Source organism: Acinonyx jubatus, chromosome B3, assembly GCF_027475565.1.
Source record: "Acinonyx jubatus isolate Ajub_Pintada_27869175 chromosome B3, VMU_Ajub_asm_v1.0, whole genome shotgun sequence".
NCBI classification, from domain to species: Eukaryota; Metazoa; Chordata; class Mammalia; order Carnivora; family Felidae; genus Acinonyx; species Acinonyx jubatus.
In genome coordinates this window covers 111,234,146-111,252,448 of record NC_069386.1, presented here as the reverse complement: position 1 = coordinate 111,252,448, position 18,303 = coordinate 111,234,146, and the positions used below count along the sequence as shown (strand labels likewise).

At 44.1% G+C, this 18,303-nt stretch overlaps 1 protein-coding gene across 7 annotated transcripts in view; it reads right to left on the bottom strand.

Moving 5' to 3' along the window:
- Positions 1-18,303, bottom strand: part of PLEKHH1 (pleckstrin homology, MyTH4 and FERM domain containing H1) — a 53,012-nt gene that overhangs the window by 29,411 nt on the left and 5,298 nt on the right. For all 7 annotated transcript variants that reach the window (XM_053224599.1, XM_027065994.2, XM_027065991.2 and 4 more), the window contains exons 2-4: positions 15,513-15,671; positions 1,033-1,095; positions 3-152 (exon numbers count right to left, since the gene is read on the bottom strand). In XM_053224599.1, the coding sequence (XP_053080574.1) occupies positions 3-152; positions 1,033-1,095; positions 15,513-15,638 (339 nt within the window). In that variant the 5' untranslated portion in view covers positions 15,639-15,671. The remainder of the gene's footprint in view (positions 1-2; positions 153-1,032; positions 1,096-15,512; positions 15,672-18,303) is intronic.

Sequence of the window (18,303 nt, the reverse complement as noted above, 5' to 3'; positions counted from 1 at the left end):
ACCTGCTTCTCCAGCTGTGCCTCCAGCTGGCTGATAAGCTCATCTTTGCTCTGCATGGCTTTCAGCAATTCCTGGTACTTCCGGTGCAGGCTGCCGGCTGAGTCCACATTCTTCAGATTGGACAGTTTCACCTTCTCCTCCATCACACCCACCTTAAAAGTACCATCATCACACAGGGTTGGGATGTGTGTGTGAAATAGCTGCTCACATGCCCTGGGATACTTCCTGACACCCCAGCCCATGGTTCACAGGCAGAGCCCTCACCCAGAGCAGTTGGGGCCAATTAAGTCAATAACCATTTATTAAGCCTCATCTGGGCAAACTAAGGAATTGACAAAAAAGAAATGGCTGGGTATCAGGCCATCTAACTCTGGGGACCCCAACAGGGACAAGCTGGGCAGGACAAACAGCCCAGAGAGAAACTGCTTAAATCTCACTGTGGCAGAGATATTTGCTGTTCACTGAATGGCCCTGTGATTTCAATATTTCCCAGCCCTCTTATAGTCAGATGGCCATGGAATTCACTCCCACCAGTGGGTCTGAATGGAGTGACTCAGCATTTTTAGGTTGAAGTATTTAAGAGCTCTCTTCCTGCCATGGCAACCAAGGAGGCTGCATGTTTCAGAGGGTCCAGGTGGAAGCTGGAGAGAGCTCCAGCAGCCTCAACCCCCAAGTCCCTATGGGAGGCAGAATCCCCAGCTAACCCACAATGGAGAGATACCATGACTAAGAAATAAATGTGAGAAGGTGCTAAGACGTCAGACCTGTTACCTCAGCATAACGTGGCCTGTGTGGACTAATCCAGCCACCCACTCATGCACTAACCCTTACCCAAAGACTCCTTCATGCCCAAAGAGAGCTCCATGAACCTTAATTTGTTCAGGAGAACTATCACATGACTGCTGGTTTTCCTTGTCCCCACAAGGAGCTTGTCAGGGTGATGAGTATGTCTGTGTGTGTCCATGAAAAGGATCAGGAAAGGCCAACGGCCATTTCTGCTGCACAGTCCCACCAATCCCCTGCCCCGGTTACCTGGGTCTCCGCATTCTCTGCTCTCTGCTCTGCCTCCAGCAGCCTCTGCTCCAGCTCCTGCATCTGCTCAACCAGAGAGGAAGGACTAATGTAGGTGGGTGTCTCTACTCCAACCATGGCATCAGGGCAACGTGAGTAAATTGTGTGGACACTCCACACAGGCTTAATTTGAGCTTAAATTGCTCATTTCAATTTAAGTGGCTCAAGGGTATCAAGACAAAGATTTTCATGGCAACCCTCTGCTCCTTTATCCTGAATTTATGAGGCAGGTAAAGAGCTTAGAGCTGCTGTCCTCTCTGCTGAACGAGTAAAAGCCTAGTTCTTTCTCCTGTGTGTGGGGTACCTACGTGGGGCAGCCGTGTCCCACCATCGTTCTTCAGGAAGCAGTGCTGCCCTCAGCCCTCAGTCTCCTCAGCGCCAGGTCCCAGGCAGTACCGGCTTGCCACATGCCTGGCATGGAACGTACTCCCAAGTGAGACCCCACCATGTCAGCAGTAAGAGAAGTTCCTTTCCAGCCAAGGATAGCTCACTGGCTGGGGAAAAATATTTATCCCTTATCAAGGACACCTTGGACTATAAATGGCATTTATAGGTATCACCTTATTTGACTTCTTTAGTCTTAAACAGAGAAACTCAAGACACATTTTTAAAAATTCCATCTTACTACCAGGAGAGGCATGCCATTCAGGTCCGAGGACCTCAGCAGTTCTGGAATCTTATGCCAACTGGCCCAAGCAAAGGGACCTCTGTATGTAGGCTCATCAGGGACCAGCTGTAAGCTGAAGGCTAAGGAGATGCTAACAAGCCCACATCATCTCTGCAGCTTCACAAGCTCATGGTAAGTGGAGCATGGGCAGGAATTCAGCTCCCATCCTTCCCTGGTCAGGGCTCCGCTGTGCACTGGACCATGTACACCATCACACAAAGGCTCTGCAGAAGCGTCACACATCCGACTCACCCTATCAGGAGCCACCTGCTGCCATGTGCTGTGGCCCAGTAAAGTCACCTGCTTCCTTCTCCACCCTGCCTTGCCCCCAGGCAACATGTATGCATTAAATATACACTAGAGACTTAACAGACCAGCCCTGTCCTCTGGGAGGCTGTACAGACCTCATCTTCCAAGCTCCCGGCCAGCCCTTGCCCACCTCATCTCTGCAGATCTAGCCTTTTCTCCAGCTACTCAACCTTCTCTCTTTGGCCTTGACCCTGGCTTGATATTTACCAGCAAACTGAGCAATTAATCCCTTCTCTCTTTCCCAATCTCTTGTCTGCTCAAGAGAAATTCTGCCTTCCATTCTTGATTAAAGGATGGAAGAGAAGGAGCCCCCCCGGTTGGTGCTGGGCAGTGAAAGGAAAGTTCCCTGGCAGTGGTTCATGTTTGAGAACCTGGGGCACCTCTTTTCACAGGGCAGCCTTTCCTCATCCATTTTTTCCTTTTTCTTGAGATTGGGGTGATAGAGATGCTTTCAGAAAGGATCTGAGCATCCCAAGTACAACTCAAGATTTACAACCCATGGGACAAAAATGCCCCTTGGACTTCCAATGGACAGGACCACCTCTGATAGGCATTCATGTGCTCAGGCCAAGGATGCCTACATCTCTTCTTTCCTTCCTCTCCTGGGCTTAATAATCATGAACAAGGGGTGCCTGGGTGACTCAGTTAGTTGAGTGTCTAACTCTTGATTTTGGCTCAGGTCATAATCCCAGGGTCATGGGATCGAGCCCTGTGTTGGGATCCATGCTGAGCATGGAGACTGCTTAAGATTCTTCCTCTCCCTCTTCCCCTCTCCCCTACTTGCACTCTCTCTCTCTCTTAAAAAAAAAAAAAAAAAAAAAAAAAGATCAAGCCTCTTGACTCAAGCCTGAAAGAGTAGACTGGTTCTTGCCAGATGCAGGCATCAGTCAGAGTCAGGTGGCCTTTGCAAAATCAAACAGGGGCACCTGGGTGGCTCAGTCGGTTGAGTGCCCAACTTCGGCTCAGGTCATGATCTCACAGTTCATGAGTGTGAACCCCACATCAGGCTTGCTGATGTCAGTGCAGAGCCCACTTTGGATCCTATCTCTGTCTCTCTCTGCCCTTCCCCCACTCACACTCTCTAAATAAATAAACAAACATTCAAAATCAAATAGTCCCTAGAGCCTGTGTTACAAGAATCCCTTGACCTTCAAACGTTTCTTTGCAATTACAGAGAAGATAACAGCATAGCATAAACTGATATTATGGTTATAGGGGTGGTTGCCCCCAGAGCAACAAGAATTCTATTTGGTCAGGGAAGTGTACAATGACACACAGCAGTCGCCCCCAGTGACCAGGTTAGTACTATATATCCCATCCCTCTTTGGCACCAGACCTGACTAGGCCAGATTCTCTGTCCCTAGGAATCTGACATCTGGGATTGAGGAACCAGAGAAAAGAGGCAGGGGCTGCACAAGAGATTGTGCACAAACTTCGTTAAGTCATGATTGTTAGGTAATTCTTTTAGTTCTGTGAGCTGTCCTAGGATCCCCCAAATAAATTCCATTTGCTGAAGCTAGCCAGAGTTGAAGTTTTGGCCCACCTTAGAAGCAACTCTAATATAGTTGCTGGGAGCATTTAATTTTTTAAAGAATATAATGAAGGGCACCTGACTGGCTCAGTAAGTAGAGCATGGGACTCTTGATCTTGGGGTCGTGAGTTCGAGTCCACATTGGATATACAGATTACTTAATAAAATAAAATAAAAAACGGGGCACCTGGGTGGCTCAGCTGGTTAAGTGTCCAACTCTTGGTTTGGGCTCAGGTCATGATTTCATGGTTTGTGAGTTCGAGTCCTGCATCAGGCTCTGCACTGATAGTGCAAAGCCTGCTACGGATTCTCATTCTCTGTCCCTTTCTCCCTCCCTCCCTCTCTTTTTCAAAATAAACAAACTGAAAAAAAAATCTATAATAAAATAAAATAAAAATACAATGAAATATTGAATGGGAAGGCTTTGGATTCTTGACAAGTTTCCTAGATTAATCTTCAGCTGGACCATTCTGATCTAACATCTGCTTTGTAGCTCAGAACACATAGGATTTCCATAGGAAATGATCTCTCATATCCATAACCTTCTCTAACAACTGTCTGATATTTTCAAATTTCATTCAAGAGAAAAACCTGTCTTCCTATTTTATAGATGGAGAAACCAAGGTAGAGTGAAGAACAGAATTGTACTGGAGTCCTAGCTCCCAGCTGGGCATTTCCATTTGGGTCAAGAGTGGTCAATGACACTGGTCAGAGCCAGAAATCACTCTGTTATTGACAACAAGGTGAGCATTTTTCCCCTCAAGATTTTACTACTAGACATCCCCTTAAAGTATGCTATCGCTGAAGCAAATGGAAAGGAAGGCACCTTGCAGAGCCTGGGGTCTCCTCCCATTCTCAGGCTGGCTGCCACAGGGTCCCCATATTGCTACAGACTCTCAGCTGTTCTTACCTTCCTGGCTGGGACACTCAAAACTCAAAGCATTTGGTATTCATCTTTATGCTGGAGCGTTTTTTTTCTTCTAAAACTAATGTTTGAACATTGAAAACATTTTGAACATCTGGAACTTTTTAAAGAGTAGAGTATAACAATCCATGTATCTATCACTGTGCTCCAACAATTACCAACAACCTGCCATCCTTGTTTGAAAAGAATGTTTTTTAAAATTTTTAACATTTGTTTATTTTTGAGAGAGACAGAGAGAGCGAGAGAGAGCGAGCGAGCATGTGTGCAAATGGGAGAAGGGCATAGAGAGAGGGAGACAGAGGATCTGAAGCAAGCTCTGTGTTATCAGTGCAGAGCCTGATGTGGGGCTTGAACTCATGAACCCATGAGATCATGACCTGAGCTGAAATCAAGAGTTGGCCATTTAACCAACTAAGCCACCCAGGCATCCCAAAAAGAATATTTTTAACATTATGTTTCCCTGTTTTTACGAAAGCATATTCTCTCCACTGCCACAGGAATACTCCAGGTGTGTCTATGCTGGAACGTCATTCTTAGAGTATTCAAACTTCATTTAATGCCAGCATCAATACTTTTCACAATGGCAGACTGTTCTTTAAGCTTGCATATGGAGCCACCACTTATTTAGGTTCTATTTCTCCTATCAGAGGGTTCCCCAGGACCGTGTCCTCAGCTGTCCTTTTAGTCTGTGGGCCTGGGGTGATCCACCAGCCAAGTAGGTGTCAGGTTTGGGCGGCTGACTTTTAGTGCTTTTTAGGCGGATCCACTTTCACCAGCTGTGACTGGCACATGAGACTCATAAATAAGCTGCTCTGATACTGGCTGCAGGAACCCGATGAAATGCACTTGGCAGCAACCTGGTACTTAATCCCCGTGTCCACAGCTCCTTGTTATACTCATGGTGCTGTGAAATGGCAGCCCCATGGCAGTGAGACCAGTAGGCACTCGCAGGAGCTCCCAACACAATCCTGAGCTGTGGCCTGAGCCAAGAGCTGGGCCATGCTGGTGCTCAGCTATCCCTTTGAAAAGGGGGTTCAACCTTCTTACCGCTGCTTTGCACCCACTAGAGAGATTGGGACGGGGCTAGCACGAAGGCTTGAACCTGACTGGCTCTGCCATGGTGTGCCTTTAGGTAAGTTCCTTAACAGCTCTGTGCCTCAGTTTCCTCACCAGGAAAAAAAAAGAGTAATGACTCTCCACCTCCTAGGGTTGTTGGGAATATTACACAAGATGCCTCATTTAAAGCTCACGTGCACAACTTGGCACTTACTGAGCAGTTTATTGTTAGCTATTTGTTGGTTTTTTGTACACAGAGAAGACACTTAGAATCAGGGAGACCAGTTTGCCTGGGACAGTCTGGTGTTCACCTGTTGTCCCAGAATAATTAGTAGCAGAGCCTTCTTTTCTGTCTCCAAAGCATCTTGGGTTAGATGATAAATTATATGGCTCTCCTACTTATGATCCATCTACAGCAAGAATGGCTTTAAACCAGAGGTTGCTAACTACTAGCCTACAGGGTGTTTTGCCTACAGTGTTAGGAGCATTTAGCTGACACGGATATAACTAAAGAAGGCCACTTGCTGTGTGTCTGGCACTGGTTTAAGCACTTTACATGTATCAACTCATTTAATCTTCTTCACAATAGGCAGGAGCAGGCACTACTATCATCACTGTTGTATAGATAAGGAAACTGATGCACAAGGGTTGGGTAACTCAGCTGACAGGTCCCATGGCTAAGAGGGAGAGCCAGGATTCAAACTCAGGAGGGTTGGCTCCAGAATCTGTTGTACTGTTGGCCACTGTACCTCTCACATACAAATCTCATGTCAGGTGAAAACTGAGATTCCACAATACAATCCCTGGCTTCCAGCTCCCTTGAAAACTCAGCTCTGACATGCTAGGGTTACATTTTCTTACAGCAATAAGTGGCTTCTTCCTCCAGCTCTAGCATGTTCCCTTGAATTCTCCCTAGAACCCATCTGGCTCACATAAGTTGCCTGCAAGCACGTGAGTAGCAACCCCCAGTTTTAGCTATTAATTGTTATCTGTAATCAAACACAATGGCTTTCAACTGTACTTTTTTTATTAGATCTTTCCTTCAGTGAAAATCATATGCTTAGTCCCCAAAATATAAAATATAGGACCATGGGGCTGTCCTGGTGTCTGACTATAGAAAAGGCAGGAGAGGGGCGCCTGGGTGGCTCAGTTAAGCATCTGATTTCAACTCAGGTCATGATCTCAGGGTTTGTGAGTTTGAGCACCGCCTCAGGCTCTGGGCTGACACCTCAGAGCCTGGAGCCTGCATCCAATTCTGTGTTTCCGTCTTTCTCTGCCCCTCCCCTGCTTGAGCTCTGTGTGTCCCTCTCTCTCAAAAATAAACATTAAAAAAAGAAAGGAAGGAAGGAAGGAAGGAAGGAAGGAAGGAAGGAAGGAAGGAAGGAAGGAAGGAAAGAAAGAAAGAAAGAAAGAAAGAAAGAAAGAAAGAAAGAAAGAAAGAAAGAAAGAAAGAAAGAAAGAAAGAGAGAGAAAGGGCAATGAGTCTTCTCTGTCAGTTCCACTGCTCCTTTGGGGCACATCGGGCTTAAGGTGTCCACTAGAAGGACAGCTGAATGAGGTCGAGGCAAAGCTGTGGCAAGAGTTCATGGCTGTAGATCTCAGACTTTCAGGGGGGTCAGGACCCACATGGAGCTTACTCTAAGCAGATTCCTAGGCCTTGCCCACAGAGATTTTTAGTTGGGTAGCCTGAGATTTTCTTTCTGAGCACATTCCTGGGTCCATGCCCCAGAAATCTCAGCTGATACTCATGCAGGTGGCGTACAGACCACACTCTGAAAAAACACTAGACTGGCCACAGACGGCAAAGCAAAGCTGATCCTTCAGGGATACATCTGGGGCCAAGTCCCCATCAGCACAGGGCTTCTCAAATGGCTTTACAGAGGAGTACAGAGCTCTATCAATATATGGCTCCAGAAAAAATACTACAGTGGACCCTATTAAAAATGGGTGGTTAGGAGAATAAAAAGCCTCTCTCTCTCTTTACTCAGATACACACATGCATATGAGCTCGTATACAGTGAATAAAAGTTCTAGAAGGTATCTGCTCCCAAAGCAAATTGGATCTGTCAGCTAAGGCCAATGCTGTGATGGCTTTATGCAGACTTCAACAAATTTCCTGACAGCACTACAGGTACCCTCCTTTTACAGTACCTGGGCTTTTTGTAAATTCTGAGGTATTTAAAGATTATGTTTTTCTGGGCTCTGTGTTCTATCCATACATTGGGAAGCTGATGCCTACACAGAGTTGCCACCTCTGTATAATCCATGGTCTGAGGGGGGAGGAGCAACAGTCATTGTTCTTTTGTTTCAGAGGACTGAACTGAACCATTTGTATGTTCAAAAAAAGGTCCTGAACTAAATTTGTGGTATATAAATGTAAAACTCAGTTAGTGCATTTCAAAATCTTGGTTGTAGTAGGGGATTCTAAAAAATAGGAAGTGCACAGGATCCCACTGGAATGGGTCTTGGGAAAAGTTGCTTCAGTTAAAAATATTCAAGCTAAGAGGCGCCAGAGTGGCTCATGGCTCAGTCTGTTAAGCATCTGATTCTTCATTTTGTCTCAGGTCATGATCTCACTGTGGGAGCAAGCCTGGGGATGGGCTCTGTGCTGACAGTGGGAGCCTGCTTGGGATTCTCTCTCGGCCCCTCCCCCATCACACTTGCCCTCTCTCAAAATAAATAAATAAATAAATATTAAAAAATACATATTCAAGCTAAAAAATGAGAGATGTTTCATTACATTACTTCTTTTCAATAAATCCACTGAAATCCCTTTTGGAAGCAGACAGAGTAAATTAAAAGTTTAAAACCTGTGTTAGTTCTAATACTGATGCCATGTTTTTTCATAGTAATTACTACTGTGGCTAGCTTGTCTGAGGACAGCTATTACATTCCCACGTTTGTGATGGAATAACTGAAGCACAAGTTTAAGCAAGGATGAAAAAAAATTTAAGAGGCTTTCATATCCATCTATAAAGCCTCCTAGAACAGTATCAAAAGTTTTAAATTTATCTGAACAGCCTTTATGACTTCTTCAACATACCAAGGAAGAGAGCAAGGCAGTGGGGGGAATGGCTCCCAGGGAACAGAGCATGATGTGAACTCCAAGACATCAGCCATTCCCTCAACTCCTATACTGGACAGGAAATGAACCCACAATTCACCTGGCTCCAGAATGCCTGACCCTGGCAGTCTGGGTGTCCATGGCAATGGCAAACCAGACCTGGTGAAGCGTTAATAGCAGAAATAAGGTCTGATACTGTTTCTTCTTCCCACCCTCCATTTCCTCTCTCACCCTCAGGTGAGGGATTATGTAGTAGTCTTGACATCTTTTCTTTAAAATTTTTTTTTGCTTTTTAACACAGATCATTCCATGTCCAGAATGGCAATTCTGCAAGAGGGAGGCAGGTGTGAGCAGGCTGTGGGGTGGGGAAAGAGGAAGGGCATGTTTCCAAGCCTTAGCAGCTAGTGGGCAGTATCTGATCCCAGGAAGGGCTGGACCCCTGGGAAGCACCCAGGTTTGGCTTGCCTTGCACGACCAGCAGTGAGCAATTGCACAGCCAGTGGTCATCCAGGCAGGGCAAGCCCCATGGGCGGGTGAGTTGCGCATAGAGGTGGAGGGGGCGGGTGAGTGAGAGGGCTGGTCAGAGGGACCCAGCTGACCTGGCTCACCCTGTGTAGGTGGGTACTGGTGATGATTAACTAGTAAGCTCTAAGAGCAGTGACAGAGATAGGACCGAGATCAGGGCTTGGCCCCAGCACCAGCTCTCCTGAGAAGCCTGAGTCTTCTCTTCCTGATCTGAAACTTACCTTGACGTACTGGGGAAAATCTCTAAGTGAACTGTTGAACCTGTCCTGTTGGTTTGGAGATGAATGTAGGTGACAGGCACAGCCCCAGCATTGAGCAACATGGTGTTTATGGCTTTAAGGTTTCCTGCCAAAAGGTCTGGTGTCAGGCTAATGTCTCAGTACTCTTCTGTACTTAATTCTTCCAGCCTGTGATCCCTAGTCAAGATTTCTTTCTCTCTCTTCCCCCCACACCTCAGTCTCTTCTGCCCTGTGTCTGCATGCTTCCCCTTTCTTTACCCAAGTCACACTCTGGGCTCCCAACCTTTTATGGGAGGGCATTCTGGCTGCATGACAATCAAAGGCAGCCTGGAAGAGAAGATGGGGCCAATCTTATGATCTTATGAAAGTTCAACCTACCCAGACCCAAGGGGCTGTGGAGAGAGGTGTATCTGGATATATTTAAGGACCCTGGGGAATAGAGGAGGAAGGCACTTTAACACATTTTTTACCATGTAATAGTTCAGGAAACACATAGACAATAACATTTTAAATATGTATCCACCATTCAGCTTTATCAAATCTTAATTTCTGTCATATATGCTTCTGATGTCTTTAAGAAACGGACCCCTACAGAGTGGTACATAAAGCTCCCGTCTGCTTTTCCCAGATTTCACTCCTCCCCTTCTAGCATCTACCCCACACTTAGTTGTATTTAGATTTTACCTCATTTGATATACCCCTAAACAACAAGCTTTAGGTTTTAAAACTTTATATAAACCATATTATTCTATATACATTCTCCTGATCTTTTCTGTTCAGTGTTGGTTTTTGAGATTGGTTAATCTTACATATGTAGCTCACTTGACTCATTTTTATTATTTTAATTTTTTTTGAGAGACAGAGATAGAGAGAGGGAGAATCTTAGAAACAAAATTTTTTTAACATTTATTCATTCCTGAGAGACAGAGACAGAGCATGAGCAGGAGAGGGGCAGAGAGAGAGGGAGACAGAATCCAAAGCAGACACCAGGCTCCGAGCTGTCAGCACAGAGTCTGACACGAGACTTGAACTCACAAACCGTGAGATCATGACCTGAGCCAAAGTCGGCCACTCAACCAACTGAGCCACCCAGGCACCCCAAGAGAGAGAGAATCTTAAGGAGGCTCCACACTCAGCATGGAATCTGATGCAGGGCTCAATCCCAAGATCCCAAGACCCTGGAATCATGACCCAAACTGAAATCAAGAGTCAGATGCTCAACCGACTGAGCCACCCAGGCGTCCCTCACTTGATTCATTTTTAATGGCAATGTCATATTCCATTGTACAAATACACTCAATATACTTAAACACCTCCCTGTTGAAAGACATTTAGGATATTCCCAATTTTTCATATAGCAATGCTAAATTCTTGTATATAAAAAGATTTCTTTTTTTTTTTAATTTTTTTTAATGTTTAATTATTTTTGACAGAGAGACAGAGCATGAGCAGGGGAGGGGCAGAGAGAGCAGGCTGCAGGCTCTGAACTGACAGCACAGAGCCTGATGCGGGGCTTGAACTCACAGACCGTGAGATCATGACCTGAGCTGAAGTCGGACACTCAACTGACTGAGCCACCCAGGTGCCCCAAAAGATTTCTTATATATGTCTCCTTATGACTGATACATTTGGATTTATTTCTACCATTGCATTTTGTGCTATTTACTCCATTTTTTTTAAATACTCTTTTCATTTTCTTCCCAGACTGGATTTAATAGACTTTATTACATTTCCCTACTCTACTGATAAGTTATATACTCTATTTCTACTTATTACCATTATCATAGACTTAAATTTCAGACTTACAGACTGCTACATGTTCCCCAGTACCTGTTCTCCTCTCTCTCTCATACAAATAACAGCCTCCAACTTTCAACAGAGCACGTAGTTCTCCAGAATAAAGACTACACTTTCCAATCTTCCCTGCTGCTGGGTACAACCATGTGAATGAGTTTTGATCAATGGGATATGAGGAGAAGCAATGAATGGAACCTTCGGGTCACCACTAAAAGGGACGGATTTGGAATATGGACATCATGGTGAACCCTCCTCTTCAAACCTACAGCAGACGTCACCCTAGAATTATACGGCTCATGTCTGGAATGTTACACGAGAGGGAAATAAATATCTGTCGGGTTTAAGCCATTGTGACCTTGGGTTCTTTCTTACAGCAGCTGAATTATAATCTAGCTAATACAGTAAGCACGGATTTTTAAAAAAATTTATACTGCTTAGACTCATTCTGCTTCCCAAATCGGAGGCTTCATATCTTTCAACAAGTTTGTGAGTTTTTAGAGGCGCCTGGGTGGCCCAGTTGGTTGAGCATCCAATTCTTGATTTCAGCTCAGGTCCTCATCTCACAGTCAAGGGATCAAGCCCCCACAGTGGGTTCCATGCTGACAGTGCAGAGCCTGCTTGGGATTCTCTTACTCTTCATCTCTCTCTCAGCCCCTAACCCACTTGTGCACACATTCATTCTCTCTCTCAAAATAAATATATATTTTTTTAAGTTTGGGAATTTTTAAACCATTATCTCTTTGAGTAATGTTCTCCTTCATTCTCTTTTCCACCTCTGGAACTTTATAGCATCTTGTCATTCTAGCATCCGTGTCTCAGTCTCCGTGCCTTTATCTCTCTGGGCTCCATTCTGGATGACTTTCTCAGGTCCACCTTTCCATTCATTAAGCTTGTCTCAATGGTGCCTAATCTGACATTTAATTTATCTATTGAACATTTAGTTATACAATGAAAACATTTTTTGCTTCTAGCAGTTCTATTTCGTTCTTTTTCAAGTCTACCTAATCTTTTTGAATAGCGTCTTATTCTTGCCTTGTGTGTTCAATCACTTCATTACATCTTCAATAATTTGAAGGAATTCAATTATATTCAATAATATTGAAGGAACTTGCCAACAGTTCCTTATTTGAAGTTCTTGAGGGACCTAGTCTACTTGTTTGTTGTGTATGGGGACTCTAACTCAGTAAAAATTATTCTCTCAAGTATTTAGTCATTTTGGATCATATATTCATCTTTATCATTGCTTTTTTGCCTGTGAGGATCCTGTATAATCTGGGTTGAGGTTTTGTTTCTCCAGAGAGGTTCTGTGTCTGTATCTAGGGTCCTAGGGGTATCACTGGCCCAGAACTTAAGGTTCCTAATCCACACAAATAATACAAATTCTAATATTAAACCAATACCATCATCAGGTTCTCAGGGCATACTTTCCTTTTGCTTTTTGTTTTTTGTGCCCAGAGCCTTGGCTAAGTCTGAGAAACTGTTCTGTCATCTCCCTGTCTTGGTAGATGATTTTCTTTTCCTTATCTTTTTATATTACTTTGACAGTCCTGACTTTATTTTTTTTTAAGTTTACTTATTTATTTTGAGAGAGAGAGACAGAGAGAGAATGTCAGCTTGGGAGGGGCTGAGAGAGAGAGAGAGAGAGAGAGAGAGAGAGAGAGAATCCCAAGCAGGCTCCGTGCTATCAGCACAGAGCCTGACTCACAGCTGATCCCACGAACCATGAGATCATGACTAAGCTGAAGTCAAGAGTCAGATGCTTAACCAACTGAGCCACCCAGGTGCCCCGACAGTACTGACTTTACATGAAAGTTTCAGTTTCAGCTCCAGCTTCCAACTGACCAGACCTCATCTCTGTCTCCACAGATGCTAAAACTCAAACCTCAAACCTTTCATTACTACAGGGAGGCCAGCCACACAGCCCATCCCACTCAGCTGTCAGAGTTGAATACCACTTGGGTTCTACTTCTTCATTTTGCCGGCTGAGGATTCCTCCTACTCTTCTCAGTGCATGGCTCTGCACTGAGAAAAATATTTTAAATATTTAATCCAGTATTTCTAGGTGTTTCACAGCAGTCTTTCTTAAAGGTTATTTTGTGGTCCCTATCACTAGAAACAGAAGTCTCTTCCCTCTGAGATGTGTTTTAGACCAGCTGGAGGATCCTTACTTATCTTTTCCTTCCCTCCTACCCCTCCCCAGTCACATATCCTAAGGCAATGTTCTCAGACTGTACAGTGTACAAAACTAATTTCTGGGAGCTTGTTAAACATGCAGATTATGGGGCGCCTGGGTGGCGCAGTCGGTTAAGCATCCGACTTCAGCCAGGTCATGATCTCGCGGTCCATGAGTTCAAGCCCCGCGTCAGGCTCTGGGCTGATGGCTTGGAGCCTGGAGCCTGTTTCCGATTCTGTGTCTCCCTCTCTCTCTGCCCCTACCCCGTTCATGCTCTGTCTCTCTCTGTCCCAAAAATAAATAAAAACGTTGGAAAAAAAAATTAAAAAAAAAAACCATGCAGATTATGAGCAGCATCCCCAGGATACCTGGATCAGGAGGACTGGGGTGGGGCCCAGGAATGCACACGCTTAGTAAGTGCTCCAGATTTCTGGCCTGGATAGTCCCACGACCACCCTTTGAGAACTACTATCTAAAGCCCATTTCCCTTTACCTGAGATGGCTGAATTCTACCCTTTCTCTTAGCAGTATCTGAACCATATCCATAGGAACCCTGCTGGTCTCTGTTTCGCAAAGCCTGAACTAGTAGACAGCAATGCCAACAGACCCAAAGTTCACAAGTTCTAGACCAGGGAAGTCGAGGGCCATTACCCTCAGCAGTGGAAATGCAGGGGAAATGCCAATAACTTGTCTTCCTGGACTCCAGGTTGTGGGGTTATCATAAAACAGGCCTTTTACCCAGGCTTTACTAATAAAGACCTCGACATTACTTGGAGAGAGGTGGACTGATTTTTACTTTTGTACTATGAAGGAAGGGTTGGCTCAGGAGATGGATAATGTAAGCAAAACTAGAAAGAAAAGAGTTGATTCAACTAAGATAGATAGATAGATAGATAGATATTTTTTTTTTTTTTTTTTAGTACAGGACTCTACTCTCCAGACAGGTTATGCTCCAAAATGCCTCTGAAAGTCAGGTGTTTAGACTGTCTCTTCCCACAGAAACATTACAAATGGTGGTCAGTTTCCCAGACCAGCCCATCCACACCTGTAAAGATAATAATCATTCCCATTTAAGACCTATTCCATGCCAGAACCTTTATATGTGTGACCTGATACAATTCTCAAAATAACTGTGAAAGGCAGACATTTGTGTCCCTGCCTTAGAGGTGAAGGGACTTGCTCAGGGTCACACAGCATAGCTAGTAAGTGGCAGAGCCAGGTGGGTCTGGCTCCAAAATCTGTGTCCTTGTCACTAGAAAATCAGGCTGCCTTTCATAGCTCGTCTGCTTAATACAGGGTGAACAGTAAAACATCGTCCCTTCTTCCCCACACTGAAAAAGAAATATTAAGGGAATAACAGAACTTCCACTACAGCCAGTTGACTCAAGAGGTAATGGAGGACCAAGATGTCTATGATTTCTCTGGAGCAGGAGAGAATGCATGATGATAGCTTAGTAAATTGCTTTGATTTGGGCTTAAAAAAGAAATAACTATCTTAGATTTCATTCTGCATGTGTGGAGGGCATCTTATTAAAAGTTCACCTTCTTGCAATGAGTAGTAAATAGGCCCTAGGGATCTAATGCACAGTATAGTGAATACAGACAAGAGTACTGTATTATAATCATCAAACTTGCTAGGAAACTGGAACTTCATTATTCTAACCCCTAAAAAGAAATGGCAATCACATAATGTGATAAAAGTGCTAATTACCACTACAAAGACAGCCACATTGCAAAATATAAATGTATCAGATTAACATGTGGTGTACCTTAAATTATATAATGTTATATGTCAAATATACTTCAATTAAAAATTAATTAATTAAGGGGCACCTGGGTGGCTCAGTAGGTTAAGCATCTGACTTCGGCTCAGGTCATGATCTCACAGTTCATGAGTTCGAGCCCGGTGTCAGGCTCTGTGCTGACAGCTCAGAGCCTGGAGCCTGCTTTGGATCCTGTGTCTCCGTGTCTCTCTGCCCCTCCCCTGTTTGTGCTCTCTCTCTCTCTCAAAAATAAATAAAAATATTTTTAAAAATTAAAACAAAATTAATTAATACCTAGAAAAAACAAAGTTTACCTTCTCTAACTCTCCCTCTCTAACTCCTGCCCTAGCGGACACAGACCTCTGAGATGAGGTTAGGTCTCCAGGACTCACCTTGTCAGCCAGCAGCTCCCTGATCTTGCTGGCCTGCAGGCGGAACCGGAAGAGCTGGGTTTCCAAGGCCAGGCAGCGCTTCTGCCAGTCTACGCTGGCTCGGGTCTCCACCTTGAGTTCTGCCATGATGGAATCCACTTCTGGCTACTCCAGGGAGCCCTGAGAACCAGCACACAGCAAGAGGAGAAGATCAAGAAGTGTGTGAGGAGGAGGGTAGAGAATACAGGGCTACGGGCTGTGAGTTAGTCATTGCTCTCCCTGTGTCCCATTGTCACCTTTCTTAGCTCAATGTGTCCTGTTCCAACGTAAGTTAGCTGGGCAAACTCAAGAAATCACGAAATGTGAGAAACTGTAAGGAGAATTGGGCCTCATCTGTGTTTCATTCAATTATCCATTTAACAAATATGTATCCATTCAATAGACATTTATATGCCAGACACCCCTCTAGGCACTGGAGATGCAAAGGTAAATAAAAGAGGCCCCCTTATCTTTGAGTTTTCCAGGGAACTCAGGAATATCTAAGAGAGAATGTAGTCAAAATTGCTAATCAATATGCAGATAAATGGGAACAGGGAAATGGGGTAGACTATGGGAGAGGGATAAAGAGGGGACGATGTTTAGGGAAGGATTAAAGTGAGTGACATTCATTTGAGATCATATAGCTAACTGGAGGCAGAACGCTGATTTCCAGTTTATTACTGATTCTACTACATCTATATAATGTTATTTATTTATGTATTTATTTACTTTTAACAAATCGTAATTCTGCATTCCTTCCTTCCTTGGATCCATCTATTCATTCTTTCTTTCAAGTAGGTTCCACACCCAGTGTGGGGCTTGAACTCACAACCCATAGATCAAGAGTTGCATGCTTCACCGACTGAACCAGCCAGGCACCCCCACTCAGAGATTTTTGATGAGAAAAAATGGAATGAAAATCCAAAGCTTTGCATGTCCTTGACAATTTCCTATTTAGTTGGGATTCTGTCAGTTGTCACTGAATCATCCTCCTCTGAAACAGATTCTCACTCTAAGTTCTAAAATATAAACCAAAAAAAATTGGTAGACATTTTGCTGTAACCTCTGGAGAATGCCACAAGTCCTTGGGAAACAATGATACAAATTCAGACACCTATAATATCGCCAGTCAGGGGAATTTATCCAGATGTCTCTTGGATAAATTTTAGAGAAGACAACTGGTTGGGGATGAGAAAATGAAGCAGCATGTATGAGTATGCACGAGAGAAGACACAAGCAGAGTGAACACAGGGGAGAGATGCGCTGGAAAACATACCTGCCATCAGAACTTTTAAAATCCTCCCTGCTACTAATAATTACACTTGGCCACCAGCATAAATTTGGTCTGTCCCAAACCATGACACATGATTACTCTAGTATTAGATGATTTTTAAGGAATGACTTATTTTTTTAGGTTGATAATATTTTTAAAATGTGATCTGTCAGAGATACATAAGACTTACAGGTGAAATTATATAATGTCTGGGGGTTAGCAGTGGTCTAGGAAGGAAATACATGAAATCAGATTTATCAAAATATTTCCAAGTTTTGAAGCTGGGTAATAGGTACATAGGAGTTCTTTATACTGGCCTTTTTACTTGAATATATGCCTAGAATTTTCTGTAACAAAACTTTATTTTTTTAAATCCGTTTTCCTTTCTTTTTAAAAAAAAAATTTTTTTTTTAACGTTTATTTATTTTTGAGACAGAGAGAGACAGAGCATGAACAGGGGAGGGGCAGAGAGAGAGGGAGACACAGAATCCGAAACAGGCTCCAGGATCTGAGCTGTCAGCACAGAGCCCGACGCGGGGCTCGAACCCACAGACCGTGAGATCATGACCTGAGCCGAAGTCGGACGTTCAACCGACCAAGCCACCCAGGCGCCCCCCTTTTCCTTTCTTTAGGAGCCACATGCCTCAGAAAACCCAGTCACCTCCTGCCCTGTTGCCAAATACCGTCTTGGTGACCAGTGAGTCTGTCTTTAATGTGTTAACCACCAATACTGCTTCCCACCTCACATTTGACTTTTACATGGATCTTTCTCATACCACAAATAGCTATCATTTACTGGGTTCTCAGTGTATGCCAGGCAAGTGTGGCCTCTTTAATCCTCATGACAACACATAAGACAAGGTGTGGGCACTACTGTCTACACTCTCACATGAGGACACTGAGGAACTGAGAGGCTAAATAACTTATACAAAGAGTTCTAGAGCTAGTAAGTAGTGGGGCTGGAGTTCTCGTCCCAAAGTTCCTGCTCTTAGCAACTCTGCTGTTTACACATCCAGAAACTTGAAAGAATTCTGATCTCACAAAGAGTGAGCTGGATTGTTAAGAATGAGAGAAATATTTTACAGGACCTTTTAGGATCCTTGGCAGGATCCTTGGTAGGATATTAGGGTGAACCTGTATTCAAGAGTTTCCAGGGCATCCTGGTCTCAAACCATAACCTGACACCATAACCTTCATAAGCACAGACATTTATCCTATATCCAGACTTTTCATTTAAAAAACAGCGTCAGTAGACCTGCAGAGAAAGGCCCAACAATTAAACACTGATGAGTCTAGTGTCTGCATCTTTTGGTTCTGGGCTGCTCAGAACACTGAACGCATGACCTCAGCCCTGCTCTCCCGGAACTGTCATCCCAAACAATCCCAACATTGTGACCTCCCAGCAATCCCCACCTCAAAAGACTGGGACCGACTGGGACTGGAACGGGGAGGAAGACAAAAGGCAAAAACAAAACATGACCTTCTCTGAGCTAAGATCAC